Source organism: Schistocerca nitens, chromosome 11, assembly GCF_023898315.1.
Source record: "Schistocerca nitens isolate TAMUIC-IGC-003100 chromosome 11, iqSchNite1.1, whole genome shotgun sequence".
NCBI lineage: Eukaryota > Metazoa > Arthropoda > Insecta > Orthoptera > Acrididae > Schistocerca > Schistocerca nitens.
The window spans coordinates 63,738,909-63,755,688 of NC_064624.1; the positions used below are offsets into that span (position 1 = coordinate 63,738,909).

At 41.9% G+C, this 16,780-nt stretch overlaps 1 protein-coding gene across 1 annotated transcript in view; it reads left to right on the top strand.

Annotated features, from left to right (window-relative positions):
* Nucleotides 1–15,546, top strand: part of LOC126212633 (GA-binding protein subunit beta-2-like) — a 149,733-nt gene extending 134,187 nt beyond the window's left edge. The window contains exon 4 of the mRNA XM_049940060.1: nucleotides 15,054–15,546. Coding sequence (XP_049796017.1) covers nucleotides 15,054–15,546 — 493 coding nt within the window. The remainder of the gene's footprint in view (nucleotides 1–15,053) is intronic.
* Nucleotides 15,547–16,780: the final 1,234 nt, after the last annotated feature.

Here is a 16,780-nt window from a genome sequence, read left to right on the forward strand (position 1 = left end):
GAGTGGTCTAAAACTTTTCTCTCCCCTTGAATTTAGAACCTCAAATTTCAGGTGCAGCTTAGATCCGGTAATTTTTTTTTTCGTTGATTTAGTCTCATTTTTCGAGTGCGGCTTAGATTAGATTCGAGTCAATACGGTAAGGTTTATGCTGTCAGTTATTCTGAGCCTTAGGGAAGGTATTTTTAGCATTATAGTCTTCGTTCCTTGGTAAATGGTTTTGATCTTTATTCCGTTATTTACACAATACTGTAAAATAAAGTACGTATCATATGTCTGTGTATTGTGTGCTATACACGTGTAGCCCCTGTTACTCTGTGATAGCAACTATTCACAAAATTCATAGTTTCTAAATTCGTACGTGTTTCCTTTGAAGTCGTGCACAGCCACAAAGTTTGGCGTGTGTATGCCTGTATCTTGTTCTGCTTTGAAATCGGAAAAGTAGTACCTTTCTTTGTAAGTGCATTTTTTAAATTTTTTAGTGCCACTCCCATTGCAAGTATATTTATTATTGCAGTAACCACCACGTCTTTTTCTCCTTTGCATGTAGCATTTGTTTTCACTTACCTTCACATGCTCATCAGCGCAATTTTGGCAATCAGAGAAGCCAGAGTTGTCTGCCGAGGCTGCTTCTGCGTTTTTTTACACTTTTCGCACTCGAAAATCTTTTCACACGCTCACTTGTGATTACCCATGCATTCTTTACCAAAACAATACAGTAGTCTCGATAGTCAGAGTTCCCAATAATCCGAGCCTCTTTAATAAAAATTAAAAAATTAGAGGTTGCAATGATCTACTTTCTTTTTTTCACTGACATGATAAATAATGAAAGGGAGAGTACAGCTCAGTGACAAAGCAGACAACAATTCGGTCAACACCGACGGTTAGCTCGCTGCCCTGTTGCACGAACATCTGTCGTCAGTATGGCACGAAATACCCCGACTGCTATCGATCAAAACTGGGGAGTTCATACGCCGCTGTAGTTCCCAGCACCTGTACTGTACAGTGCTGTGTGTCGTTTTGTTTGTTGACTGTGTGTTCTGTAGTACACCTTACAAAGATGAGTGCTGTGACAAAAAAGAGGAAATTTGTGCCTTTGCATCTAAGATTAGAAGCACTAAGGAGAAACAATAAAAAAACTTGCTGTCGGGTATGGTGTAGGTGAAGTTAATGGTTGCTGAGTGGCCAAGAAAGAGACTTAAATTGGAACAGTTTTCTTCACAAAAATGCTCACACGAATCTCTCAGTCGAAGAAGTATAAAGAAGTCAGACTTCAAAAGAAATGAGAGAAGAAAAAGTGCGGCATTGTTCACGTGGTTTACCCAACAGACGGAAGGGTCCTCTGATTTCTTGCGCAACCTTGCAAGAAAAAGCTTTGTTTTTTCAGAAACCAGCTGGAGGAAGGAGATGACAAGTTCACCGCTACTGTGGGCTGGCTCGACAAGTGGAAGAAGAGGTGTGGAGTGTGTCAACTAGACGTATGTGGAGGAAAAACTCCGTGGTGACGCTCAGCCCCTTCCAAAATTTATCGTAGAGTTTAAAAAAAATCATAACTGACGAAACTGTGCTAAATTTTTAAATGGTACCAGCGAGAACACTTGCTTCTCGTAGCTCCTGGGCACAAAAAAAGCAAAGAGAGGCTCACAGTTATGGCAGCTTCAAATGCAACTGAAAACCACAAACTAAAACTAGTTGTGATTGGGAAGTTTGCCAAGCCAAGAGCATTCAAGAATGTATCCATCTCAGCTCTTCCAGTTGTCTATACACATCAGAATAATGCCTGGATGAATCAGGAAATCTTCAAGAACTGGTTTTTTAACTCATTTGTACCTGACTGCAAGAATTTTTTAAAAGGAAGGGGACTGCCGTGCAAAGCAATTTTGCTCACGGATAATGCGTCCTCATATCCGAGTGCAGGAGAACTGCAGTGCGACGGTATCCGCGCCTTATTTTTCCCACCAAACGTCACCTGTCTCATTCAGCCCACGGATCAGGACGTTCTGGAATGTGTAAAAAAAAGTATAGACGGCGATTGCTACAGTCAATCCTGCATTCTGAAGACAACAAAAGCATTGTAGGAGCTTTGAAGAAAGTGACTTTGAAGGACGTCGTGTACTGGATTAGTGAATCTTGGAGCCAAATAGTCAGACACAATTTCTAAGTCGTGGAGGAAAATTCTATAGGAAAGTATGCCGGACACAGAAACTGAAAATTCAGGAGATGAGGACGATCAACCATTGTGTAATTTAATCAGTGGATTGTCAGGGTGTCAACAGTTGGAAGTGACAGACTCTTCTGTAATTGACACGGTTAACATTCCACGGCAGTGTGAGGGTGACGAGGCAGCAGCTGCACCGGTGACGAGTCACACAGATGGCTGCGCTGCCCTCGAGGCCGCCATATGCTCCGTGGAACAGCAGCCTGAGGCGACACCGGTGGCGTCACTGTGCCGCGAACAAACGTCACAGACACTTCACTTTTACTTGGCTAAATAAGTAATTATTGTTGTTCTGCCAATGCAAATGCATGTGTAAATACTTTTATTTTAATAAAGTTCAAATTTGGGTTGTATCACTTACAATGTCATAATATTTCTTTTTCCCATTTAAATTTCGATTGTACGAGTTTTTGACAGTTCGAGGTGGTTCCGGTCCCGTTTACCTCGAACTATCGAGACTCCACTGTGTGTCTTGCACTTTCTGCATTAAATCCTTGGCTGTTAACCTACATGCTTTGTTCTTAAACGCAAGGTGCACACATTTCCTCTATCTTTTTTGCAGAAATATTTGTCCTTGTGATTGCAGGATTCGTCACACGTCTTGCAATAGACATGCTGCCTAAAAACTCTTCATATTCTTGATGGTGTTTTGGTGGTCATTATTTAAGTACAAATAGTGTTGTTCCCTTTTTGCCGCCAGAGCAATGGATAACCGTGTTAAAATTATCAGCTGAAACAACATTAATCTGAACATTCAAAAAAAGCTGCTGTATCGTCGATATCTTCCAGACTGAAACCTTCTTCACAGTTCTTCGAGTCTCGCTCACAACTCTTTCGCTAATTCTTCCTGCAGAGCTCTCCCTTTCCTAGTGTAGAGAGCGTCATTATCTGTCAGTTCCTCGCACAAGTATGTTTCTAGTGATCATTGCTCGAGAACCGCGCAGGCTATCGTTGTTGGTTATTTTGTTTATACTTCTCTTGCCAATTATATCTTTAGTAATATTTACTATTTTTGTTTCCCTTTGAACCTTTACCTCGACCTATTTCGTAGACCCTAAAGTAAAATTTGGTGTTGTTTGTGTTTACATTTTCATTGGATCATTGGATGTTATTATTATTTAAATCTGATCAAGTAGCTGCGAGGTGTTGACTAGTAAATTCCTTTTCCATGAAATTGCATGATTAAAATCATTTTCAGCAACTATTTTCATTTTGTCCCCTTACTTGTAATCAATTTTCTTACTGCATTTATAGCTGCTTGTATAGCCTTTCTGACAGCTTTCATTAGTTACACGGGATTACCTTTCTTCGAGTCTTTGATTGTAATGATATTAGCTGTCTGCCAAACTTTATTTCTTTAGCAATACTGTACAATCACGGAATTGAATCTCGAGGGCCAGCTTCTTTTCTTTCACTGAAGTGAACAGCTCTTTTTGGGCAGAAAGATTTGGCCTAGTTTTCATATTTTCGTGGAGCCGCGCCGTTGTTTTTCTTAGAAAACCTCTGTAAAGAATTGAATGTGCCGAATTGTTTCCAAACGTTCCTTTTCTGAATTTACCAAGTCCAGTAGGTCTTTCTTTGTATGTACTACAGGGTAACCTTTGACCTTACATTCCCTCGCTGTTTTTTTCAGTTCGCGAGTAGCTTTATGAGCCAAGTCTCCATAGTTAAACAAACCACTATCATTTGCTGCTGAGTAAATTCATTCTATTGCTTCAAGTGCTGCTTTCTTCATTTTGTACAAACCTTTGATTCTGAAGTCTTATGCAAGAGCTCTTAATTCCTTAAGTTTTATTTTCTTTAACATTCAAGTTTTTTCTTCGTTTGGGCCATCTAAGGACCACGCACCAATTTCAATGCTTCCTTCTTTGTTGTTCTTTCTTTTTCCTGCAGTATTTTCATCTTTTCACTACGTATCCTTTTTCTCTCCTGGGACCATTTGGACCCTGTCTCTTTCTCCCTTTTGCCTTGGAATCCTTCAATTTTTAACGCTGTCCTCTTGAAAATCTCTCTTTCTGTTGCATATTTCTCACTCATGTTGTTTCTTTCCATATCTTTCTCAACTTCTTGGATCCAGGCTATTGTTAACGTCTTGTCCCAAAGATATCTAAGAATCTGTTTGGTTAACCTGTTGGTTTCGTTAACCTGTTGCTGTTCATTCTGTATAAGTGTCCAAAAAATAGCAGTCGCCTATTTTGTAGTGTTCCATTCATGTTTTCAATGTTGCGATAAACTTCTTCATTGCTTCATAATTTCCATACCTCTTTATTTTGTGGTGGCCCAAATATTTTTGCAATTTCTTTCTAGGACTTAAGTGTTGTACAATTTGATGTTTGGTATTAAACATTCACTTCCATAAAAACATTCTGGTTTTACTACTGTGTTGTAGTGGCGTATCTTAAATTTTTAGACAGGCATCTTTTGTTGCAGATATTCCTTGTTATTTCACAAGTGCTCTCCATTTTATGTACTCCCTTCTAAAACAAATTTTTCTAAGCCATTTTCTTGGATAATTTCTCGCAAATATTTAAATATATTTACCATCTTTATCTGGCCAATATCTGGTCTAGAGATTCCAGAGCATTTGTTATATTTGTCATAAATTTTATTTTTCTACAGATATTCAACCTGCTTTGTTGATTATTTCTTCTAAAAGACTGATTTGTATTCCAGCATTTGTTAGATTTTCAGAAAGAATGGCAAAATGATTCGCTTATGCTAAACAGTGAATTTCAGTACCTTTGCTTTTAGTTCCTATTATGATTGGCGATAGCTTCTGCTCTTTGAGTTTTTGTTTCCACTCTCTTACTATTTTCTCAAGTGCACAGTTAAAAGGAGTGGAGACAAGCCATTACCTTGCCTTCCACCTGCTTTTGTCGAATGCCTTCGATATATCACCCCGAAAATTTACTTTTGATGTGGTGTTTGTGAGCGTTTCAACGAATAAGGTTTGCTGATTTAGATTTGATAGCAAATTCTCTGTTCACTTTATCAAGTGTTTCTCTATCAACCGAGTCAAATGCATCTTTAAAATATATAAATGTTACAACTATATCTTTGGACTTTGTAAATCTGTGGCGAATTACGGACTGTAGGTTGAAAATCTGTTCTGAGCAAAATCTGCACTTTCTAAAACCACTGTAATACTCTACCAAATGGTTACCAAGTGTTGCTCCTTCCATGTTTAATAGTATTGTTGAAAATTTTCTTACGCAATATATATTTTTTTAACTAGTGTTTCTGCTAATTCAGTTTTCGTAACACTGTTTGTGCGCACGAACCGCTGCGAATCATTCCCTGTTGTAATCTGTGGCACACTAAGAGAAGCAGGATGTGGCGGCGTTGTCTGCAGCTGCTCTCTTCCGTCAACACATATCGCCGAGGTTTGCGCCATGTAAATTACTGCAGTACGTGTTTTGCTTTACTCGTTACGGAAATGCAGATGGGACGGTCATGCCAGCTGAAAATTAGAGAGAACTGAAGTTTGCGTTTCGTCTCTTCAAACGAGCTGCACCTATCTGGGAAAAACCACACATTTCGTGCGAGAAATAAGGTGACTGTAGGTGCTTTCAGAAAGTGCTGCATTGCCGCACCAACCGTATGTACAAGTTGCAAATGCTTGACCTCGCTCCCAGGTCTGCCTCAGGCTAGCGAGTCGCCACTGTTCCTGTGTTCTGCCCCCCCCCCCCCCCGCCAGTTAAAGACGGGCGACAGATGCAAGAAGGAGCAGCTCCCATCACGTCGCGGATCATAGAGAGAGAGAGAGAGAGAGAGAGAGAGAAAACCCTGAAGGTGGAATATGAGAGAAGACTTGAAACAAAAAATCCCTCCGGGGTTTCCTTCAGGTGGCACCGAAGGTTTTGCACTTTTTGCATCAACAGTTTTAACGGATCTCGACCCATTAAAAAATTATGCTAACAACTTAGCCTCACGGAGATATTTGATATCGTTAACCAGTTCGCCTCTGGTGTAGTCATCATCCTCGATATTGAAATAGTTAATGTAGTAGTCGATGCTAAGGTTTTCCTTCATTCTTTGGTACAAATTTATCGAATTTTCATTGTACTCGACCCTCGGCATTTCTTCACTATTTGGGTGTCAGACCGTGATGCTTTTGCAAATTTCTTCTCTGCACTCTGATGACACGGTAAGTGTAATCGCAGTAATCGTCAAATAATTTCGAGAGTACGAACATGTTTCAAGTTTTCGTTTTTAGGGACAAGATGAGGTAGTAATTGATGTGCTTCATTTGCCCTTCACTAATACTGTTCAAACTTTCGAAGTGAATTATGTGGCCTCGATACATCTCTTTAATTCTGTACTCACCGTGTTTTCTAAGGGCAGGCGTACACGGAAGACTTACTGTCGCGCAACCATTTCGTCTTTGTTGCTTTATTGTTGCTTCTGCTTTCGAGAGCTCGCACACGATGAGCAACTGTTTCCTGACAGTGGACCCGTTTTGAAGGGTTTCTGTAGTGTAGCCGAGCAGTGCACAGGGAGGAATTGTTTTGGGACTGTCGAATGGTAAGAGCACAAACCACTGCAAAGGACAAACCGAAAAAGGAAGTACTGGATTCACCCACTTACGTCTGAAAGACGAAATATTAAAGTGAATTTCCCTTTATTTAAACAGCTAAGATGTTACCCAGAGAAATCCTTCAGTTCCGCACGAGTGTAACGTCATGTGACGAGCTAGTCCCAATTCTGGGGCCTGCCATCGCCTACCAAAATACAAATACGCGCCTCCTACCAAAATACAAATACACGACAGGTGATTCCACCCGAAGAGAGGCTCAGTGTTATATTACAGTAGGTTGCATGAAATTACACATTTTTATTTAGCTTGATATTTATTAATTCCAGCAATCCAGTTAGTAACAGTAATCATTACATTTTTATAAAACAGGGATTGCCAAACTATTTTGGACAAGTGACCCCTTTTCCAAAATGAACTGTTACCTCAGACCCCCATGGCCAAATTACCTACTTTTAAGATCAACCCCCTTATTCATAAAGGTCCGCTAACTTAAAACAGCTGCTACAGATTGTTATTTTTCATTCTGACTTAGGCCAATAGAAGAAGACAGAGTGAGAATTAGCAGAGTATTATGAATAAGGGGGCCTATATTTAGTTTTTTCTTATTGATACAAAATACCTAGGTACTAAGGTACCAATTGGGAAACTTTGCACTTGGTTAAGTGAGTAAAGTTGACTTCATTTTCGCATCAAAATTTAACAAAATAAAAAGACATACAATTCAGTAAATATCAAGTTAAATTTATAATGATTATTACAAATTAAGTACTTAAAGAATCTTAAGTAGGTAGGAAATTATATTTAAAAAAGTATTAATTCACAGATGGAAAATAAAACATTCAGTGTGATGGATGAACCTGGTGACTATATACCAATCTAGCTACATCCGGTTCAATATTGGTGAGTTGCAACCTTAAATCTCCACGTTCGTTGATTTTCAAACGGTTTCTTTGTTTTGTCAAAATGTCTGTTACTACACTGAAGCTTTCTTCCACTAGGTATGATGATGGAAAAGCGATAAGGTATCTTTCAGCAATGTTCCACAATGTAGGATACTGTGTTTCAATGTTGCGTTGCAACCAGAACTTCTGATAGCCTTGGTTGAACTTCTGCTTAAGCTCTTCGTCTGTGCTGATGAACTTGTTTTAATTTAATAGGGGTCGATTTTTAGACCTCGTCGACCCCCAAAATCAGTTTTCGTTTATGTCGGCCCCTAGGAAACCGATATCGACCCCAAGGGGTTGATATGGACCACTTTGGGAATCCCTGGTATAAAAGATGTCCAAAGCAACTGATGGAAATGGCAGAAAATGAGTGCAGGTATAAAGTTTAAACACTGTTGGTGTAGCGACATTGTACATAGTTCCTGATCCATGTGGAGGCACAGAAAAATTTGTCGGGTATGAGTTTACACTGTGTCAATCATGAGGAGAAGTAAGGATGGTTTAGGAGCTGTTGCCGGCAGTAGGTTAATTGTCAGACACAGATGTTCCAGTGAACACTCGTGCAGGGGTGGAGAAGCTAGAACACCGAACGCCACGACTGAAACCGTTACATGTCATTTGGTAGACACGTGTTCTGTAAAAGTCTCATTACCTGAAGAACCTCAATTTGTGCATCAATCATTTGGTGTGTGGGTATTGGTTTCAGTGTAGCGACGAGAGACAATGCAAATTATGTTGCAGGGTCATTCATTGATGAAACAGTTTCTTTCTCCTCTCGAACTATATTGAGTGAAGTTTCTTCGTAACTTTTCTTCTTTGGATTGTAGGATGTATGTCGAGATTAAACAGTGGGTGGCCTTTGAAGGTTCGTGTCCTTTGAAGGTTCTGTTTCCTCAGGTTCCTTATTGCTGTTTCAACATTTCCACTTGCATCACGTACTTCTACGGTTGGTAGAAGAAATAAGTTGATCGTAAAATTTGTACTGCTTGTCCCGACATGGCCAATTTTTGCTCACGCAATTCTCTTGCTGAGCATGTCCTTCGATTTTTTCGTCTTTGTTGTACCAGTGTTCCTAGGAAACGGACAATAAATTGAAATGCTTGACATTGTTGTAGAAGTTAATTTATTTTCGTGAAATAAAAATGAAAACTATTATTATTCAGTTACATAACTTTTCAGGTGTCCAGCGACTGGATCAAGTTTAAATGATCTTCCATACAAGTACTTCATTTGTGATAGCACAGTCTGCAAAATAGTGAAAGCAACATGCACTGAAGTACGGAATGTTTTGCTATGTGTGGTTATGCCAGAGAAATGTGAGGAAGAGTTGTTGGCTGAACAGTTCTATAAAAACACCCATTTCTGCAACACGATACAGATGGAAAACGTATTCGAATAATACAACTTCAAAGTTCTGGCTCAGAATTTTTTTAATTATAAAAAAATCTTTCCTGTGGTATTGATGGCACGGGTCGATGCTGAATACCAATTTTTGTTCATAGATGTCGGTGCAAATGGAGCAGCAGGTGATTCCGCAGTTTTTAATAATTCTAATATGGGTGAAAAGCTATACCGTAACCTTCTGAACATACTGAACAACCGAACATTGCCTTTAACGATCCAGAAGGCAAACCAATGCATTTTTGTTTGTTTGCTGAAGCTTTCGGTTTATTGAGGCACATTTTGCGCCCATTTGCTACTAAAATGCTAACCTCATTGAAGAAAATTTTCAAGTGTAGGCGCACTACTACTAGTCATACGGTTGAATGCACATTTGGCATACTGGTGAACAAATGGCACATTTTCCGTAAACCTCATGATGTTAACATCGATTTCTGTCGTCCAATAATTAAAGCATGTTGTGTGCTCCACAATTTTGTACGCAGATGAGATGAAATAGACTTTACAGATATTGTTTGCGAATGTCCACAGAAGCCTATAGACCATGCTGAAGTTTTATCTGCTGTCAATATACGCAGCTATTTTAAAACCGATTATATGTCCCATGGAGGATCTGTTCCATGGCAGTACAATGGACTCGGATTTCACTACAATTCAACAATACTGAAAAACTTAGTTGTTCTATCCACGAAACATTATTAAGAAGTGTAAGATGATAATAATGTTGAAAGTATGTCAATAAAAGCAACTCTGTAAACTAAAAACTTGTCTGCTTGGCGTTCTTTTGTGGAGGATAACCCCAAATTGTACTACACACAGTTCTTCCTACACTTTGCTTTTCAAATTAGCGCCAGAATAATCTTTCAAAAGTTCTACAGTGAACAGTGCCGACCTGTTTTCTACTTCATTTACGATCAGTTCACTATCGGTGTCTTCGTCCGGCTGAGGCAGTTGGTTCGCCCTTCTGTCGGCGGCCGGAGCAACTGAAAAGTTGTCTCTGGGGAGTCGCTGTGTGTGTGTGTGTGTGTGTGTGTGTGTGTGTGTGTGTGTGTGTGTGTGTGTGTGTGTGTGCTCTTTCATATGATTGTACAGACTCTGTGCAAAAGGCGAGGCAGTTGCACGACAGAGGTTCTCCCTTGTGCACCCGCCCTAATGGAAGGCAAGACTTCTTCAAACACCCAATCAATCACTAAATTTAACAGTCAGAGGCATTGTTGACTTTAGCACTAACATGTGGAGTCCGGTTTCATTGACAAAATTTGCCGCTTACAGCTACACTACAATGTTTTTTACTGTGAGGTATCTTTTTCTCTAACATCTTTCAAGGCGTGTCTATAATTTGCATACTCGAGAACGTCACATACATCCTTCGCCTCGAACGAGAGATTATTCTGTCTGTCTAATCCTATAATGTCGCCAGTGGATCATAGGACTTGGCGACTAAGGAGGACATTTGTACAAAATTACAAATGCTAGCACGTAAATACAATAAATGGATATCAAACATACCTAGAGCTCGATTGCGAGTGTAAGATTCTTTCAGCAGATAGATACAACAATGTTCCGAATTACGAGGACTATGAAATGCTGAAAGGCACACTTAAGATATATAAAGGTTACAAGAATGTCAATGGCTGTGACGTTCACGATATCGAATTCTGTTAAATTCTTACGGTTTATCGACGATAAGAATCACAGGAAACGTGAGACCTGTTTCTTTTTAAAATACGTTCGCTAAAGTATGTTCCTAGTTTCAGATATTATTTCCACCTTTCTGACAGTCAAGAAGTAATCGCTTTGCAGAATAAAGTTATTTTTCAAGGTTCGCCAAAGAGATTTGGCTTTTAATAATTTCCGCTCAGGCAGTCAATTTATTTGAAACAAAGTGTTTAATTTCAGACTATTGGCTAGTTTCAACTGTTCGCTGCGCATCAAGTGCACTTATGGCATTATACCATAATAAAGAACCAAACATCAGGTAATACAGTACTGGTGCTGTAAGAAAATTTACATCGGAATATCGACTTAGGAATGGGCAATTTAAGCCGAATTGTGCATTTTAGTGTGGTGCATGAAGTGTTGGCAGAAGAGCCAACACCGTGTTGCTAGAGGAGGCCGAAATGCACGCTTTTAAGCTCACGCAGATTGTCGTGAGGTCTGGAACAGTTATAGGAGTTGAGTCTAATAAAAAAGATACGTAGCTGGTAGAATACTTAACTTTCATCCATAATTGGTGTACATCGCTCTTGACTGTACATGCTTAAAGATAAATAGCAAATGATAATGGCGCCTTGCTAGGTCGTAGCAAATGACGTAGCTGAAGGCTATGCTAACTATCGACTCGGCAAATGAGAGCGTATGTGTCAGTGAACCATCGCTAGCAAAGTCGGCTGTACAACTGGGGCGAGTGCTAGGAAGTCTCTCTAGACCTGCCGTGTGGTGGCGCTCGGTCTGCAATCACTGACAGTGGCGACACGCGGGTCCGGCGTATACTATTGAACCGCGGCCGATTTAAAGGCTACCACCTAGCAAGTGTGGTGTCTGGCGGTGACACCACAGTGCATGAAATGCGGATGCTCTTGAAGTAATCCTCTGATGTTTTGTTTCTTTGGTGACATAATGTAAGATGTTTCAGAGTTTTACACGTAGGAACATGAGGGCCTCCTGCGTCATCGTAGCTGCGCAAGCGCGGTGACTCCTTCCACCTGGCGCTCTCTGTCAACTGCTGAAACGAACCTCATATTTCTAACAGGTCGCGGGAAAATACTGAGAGTAGTGGGTTGAAAAGCGTTACATTCAAAGCAAATTTCCTTTTACGCAAGGTGAGCTATGTGCGAGAACGTACGATGAATTTATTAAATCATAGAGCGTTTGACTCTCATTTAAAAATCAACTCCTTGGTGACGAGCCATTTAGAGAAATTTAGAGTCCAGAAGATGAGACATTTGGGTCGTTACTAAAAATTTACTGGCAGGTTAGTGTGACGTGTATTAAAGTGTAAAACGCGCACAGATCTTCAATATTATATGTGCAGGGTTAGCTGCGAGAGATCGCACCTTATTAATCTTTGAGACAAATATTATATGTGAATATATTGATTTAAACTGTCAACTTTTCTTATTTGTGTCTTGGCGCTACTTAAGAGTAATGTTGCTATTGGCTGACTTACATCACGTGTAGTGTGCTGTCATCAGCTGGCGAGATCACGTGACATGAGCTATGGCTGGCTTACAAAAGCTCTTCGCAATCTCGATTTCAAAGCATCTGAAAGTAACGTGCGGTGTTTGGGGAATCCGAATTTATACCTTCATAATAGGAACATTTGGACGACATCAAAGGTCTTGCAAAACGTTTTTTTCCCCCGCTGAATTTAGTTTACTAAAGTGCTGGGGAATTCTACGTCGGTATAACAATCAAAGAAGTGATGAGTTTTACAGTGGGGAGGAAGAGTATAGTGTCGCTTAACACGGAAAAAGTGTATTTTCACCCGAGAGAAAGTATATTTTTAACCGAGAAGTCGAGGAAAAATGCGGGAATTTTTTTTCCTCTTCCACGTACACACCCTGTTAGCTTGTTGATGTACAGAACATGTAATAATAAGTCGATAGTTCTACAACTCTACAATCAGCAGTATATTTACAATGTGCAGCCGATATTTTTATAGGCAGGAGTGTCGCGATATTTTGTACGCCGATACACACTTTTTCAAGGTATCGACAGTCGGTATCGACATTTTAATTAATATCGATGTATTGGACCCTCCATATTTTTAAAAATACCGACAATCCTGGTGTAGCGCCGACTGCCGTTCCGCAGCCGAAGTCTGTCAATTGCGGCCGTGCGGCCATCAGAGAAGACGGCGGCAGCCCTTGCAGGCGAGTCAGCCGAGTAGAGGGGGCAGCCCGGCCGACGCTCGGCCCTTCCTGCAGCTCGCGTGCGCCACGCCGCAGCCGCCTGCGTCTGCAGACACGGCTGTCGGCTCAGTCTAACATTCGACCTGGTCTCTGCTCGAAGGCACGCGGTTGCTTCCTGATGGTGAAACACATGGTCTCAGGTCGAAAGTAGAAACTACTCGCCATTGTACGTAGACGGAATACACTTTATTTAAATACTTTGAGCACATACTGAAATGTGTTCGACAGTCGCTGACAGGCGGTAGGGGGCGTCGCTTGTGAGGGTCGCCTGCAGACGGCGCAGCCTGCCCTGGACGCGGTACAGTGTGTCCGTCAAGTCGTGCGCCCTCTCCGCTCCACAGTGCTGTCCCGGCGACCCAGTCTGGGCACACAGCCTGGCGGCGCTCACTCCCACCTCAGCGACTGCCCTGTCTAGAAAAACACGACATTACGGAGTAAATTGCATTAACACGGGAACAGGAATCAAATGTCAGCGTTCCCGTATCTCTTAGAAATGTAAAAGCGGTTGCCTGTTCGTCTGAATGCGTGTTCGTGTACAACTTCATCCACAATTGGCGCATACATTCCGTCCGATACGGTTTTTAAACAACACATAGTGCAGCTGTACTGGAGAATTTAAGCCTTTCCTTTGATGCGGTCCGGTTAAACGCGACAACTCTTGCGACACGAGTAGTGCTGAAAAGTAACGGGGAACTCGCCATTTCGCCTTTTTTATATCTCAGATTCGCGCTACTTTTTTGTCGTTGTGTAGGTAAACATGTCTGAAAAGTATGTCTCCACCAGGTAAATGGGATATTTAGTCTGTGGTCACATCTTGGAAAGGTTATTGGTCTGTTAGTTGAATCTGCGATTATTTGTTTAACGTAAAAGGGGATTATGGCGTTTGTACTAAATTTGGCTATGCGAACGGAGTCAAATTCATCAACCTTTTAGAGACATTAGATTTTGCTTTTGTCAAATCTACTATCAGTACGGGAAGTGTTTACGACTGGTGTAAATGTTTCTTCGATTTCAACAGTTTGGTGCACCACAAATTCCAGTCACAAGGTAAAACGGTGAGAAAGCAGCAAAACCTACAAGCTCAACGCCAGCGGCATGACGCAATCCGAAAAAAAAACTCTATCTGTGGCGGAACGATGATTTCTGCATTGTCATCACGCATCTGCTTAGAATTCGTTGCGTGCTCGTGATTGTTGGCTACAAACCATACTATGGTGACGCCCTTGGCTGCACGATCACCCGATGTGAAATTTTATTCCTAAAAATTACGACGAACCGTAAAGGGCTGTCTCTTTCATACACAGATGAGATGTGAAATGTATCGGTGAGGGAACTACGGGATATCACAGCGAAAGTTCCAGAATTGTTTGCCACAGCGGAACAAACACTGGAATAAATGTATTCACATGTACTGGAAAATATTTTGATGAAGACAACATTGGTATAGAGTAATACATAAACCCAGCAATGGATCCAATATTCACCGCTCTCGCTTTCACTAATACTGTCCGTGTTGCGACCTACGTTTTGTTAACAGACGAGGAAGTTGTATTTCTGTACTTAGAGATCTGATTAGTTGCCTGTGTTTTCTTCCCCAGTGTCGGAAGGGATTGCTCCACACACAAGTAACCGTCACAGGTGTTTTTTTCTGAAGCTCAAAGATCGATTACCAACAGGATGCTGAGGTCACAGGAGGTGACTCCTCGGAGTGAATTAGGAGAAAAAGTTAAAACAGCTGGTAATGAGATGCAGTGCACCAATTTTTAACGGGAAGCGGCTGCAGATTTCGATAATGGGATACTGGTATGTCTCTGTCGGACGCTGGTTGATCTGTATCCTAGAGGGAAGATTTCTAGATTTCTATCTAACTCGTGGCTGGGCAGAAGTGTATTGAGGGCTGCTCGCAGTTTGGAGTCTGTGACGGTTTCTTTCATTCGGTGTGTGTGTGTGTGTGTGTGTGTGTGTGTGTGTGTGTGTGTGTGTGTGTGTGTCTGTGTGTCTGTCTGTGTAGTAGAGTGAGAGAGTGTCGATGTTTTGTGCAGGAGCCTCTCTCAACAGGAGAGAGGGAGGAGGCTGATAGAGGCGGCCGAGCAGGGCGCGGCGGAGCAGCTGCGCGAGTTGCTGGCGGCTGGGGCGGACGTGGCGGCGAGGGATGAGTGGACCAGCTGGACCGCCCTGCACCTGGCAGCAGGCAGGGGTCACGTGGCGGCGGCCAGCTGCCTCGTCGGCGCCGGCGCGGAGGTCGACGCCAGGACCAGCCTGTATCAGAGCACGCCCCTGCACTGGGCTGCACAGAATGGCCACGCTGGTGTGGTGCGGCTGCTGGTCGGCGCCTCTGCTGACCCCAACGCCAGGGATTTCCTGGGGCGGACGCCGCTGCACAGGGCGGCAGTGGGGGGCGACGCAGAGGCGGCGGCTGAGCTCCTGCTGGCGGGGGCGGACAGGGGGGCCCGGGATGGGGGTGGCAGCACCCCCCTGGACGTCGCCAGACAGAACAGAAACCAGCAGCTGGTGGATATGCTGACACAACGCTGACATACGGCATTCAGGAATCACAATCAGTTACATCATATCTATTGGTCTTTCAAATAATGAATACAAAAAAATCAATCCTTTGTTCATTTATTTGTAGGTACCATTTTGTGCTGTGTATGACAACTCCGGTAACACCGTGACAACGACGAGAGATACCTGTAAACTAACGTGAGGAGCCCTTCGGTCTGTAAAATACTTCACAATCAGTTTTTGCAAAAGCTCAACAACTCAAAAACACTGCTGTATTAACAAACACCACATGTCTCTTTCAAGATTGTCTTCCTCATGGCGTATAACATATGCAAGCAACTTACAAGAACACAGCCGACATCTATCACGACCGCCTGCATTTCAAAACGTCACCAATCAAACTCTTTTAAAGACACGAATGGCGCAATATTGTTGGTTGTCTACCACATCATGCAGCTGCATTAACGTTCCTTGTTTGAACCAGTCCACTACATTACCCCGTTACTGGAAACTATGCTGCTAGCATGTGTGGCGCTGTGTTACACCAGCATATACTCCACCATATTCATAAATTATTGGCACACAAGTCGTTCAGTCAGAATGTGTCTTCAGTTCCGATCTCACGCCGAGTGTTCCTGCATATCTGCAGTACGAAAATACTTGCCGCCTTTGATTGCAGCCTCACATTGGTACCAAGAGTTACACCACATACTTGGCAACACTGCACACGGAACGTGTCTCATATGAGGCAGATTCGTAGAGATGACACTATCACGAAAACTAAAACAAATTAAATCCTCTACTTTGGACCACGAATCGAGTAACTGCTTCCAACTGCTGGTGAGAGTCTAATGAGCCACTTGCTGTTAAATTAATTCAAATGTAGATGTGACTGCCGATGTAAATTACACACTTTCCCATACTGTCGCCATCTGTATATGAGCGTGTCGTTTCGTAACTTTCGTCACGTGACTCTACGACGTTTAATAAAAATGACGGAACGAGCAGCGGGGATGTAAAAAAAACGCACTAAAACAACTAAGTTTCAAAAGACGGTTCCTCTCTCAACTGTGCTAGACTGAAGCGAATAGCTGTTGGTTACAGAGAGGGAAGAGATACATGTCCAGTGTGCACAGAAGAGGTTCTTATAAAGTGTCAACCGATGTGAAAGACCCATAAAATGTTGATGTCGAAAATGAACTGGCCGGATTGAGCGTGTGAGGTTCCTTTCCCTATCGACAGCAACAACTTATTTTTCCAGGTT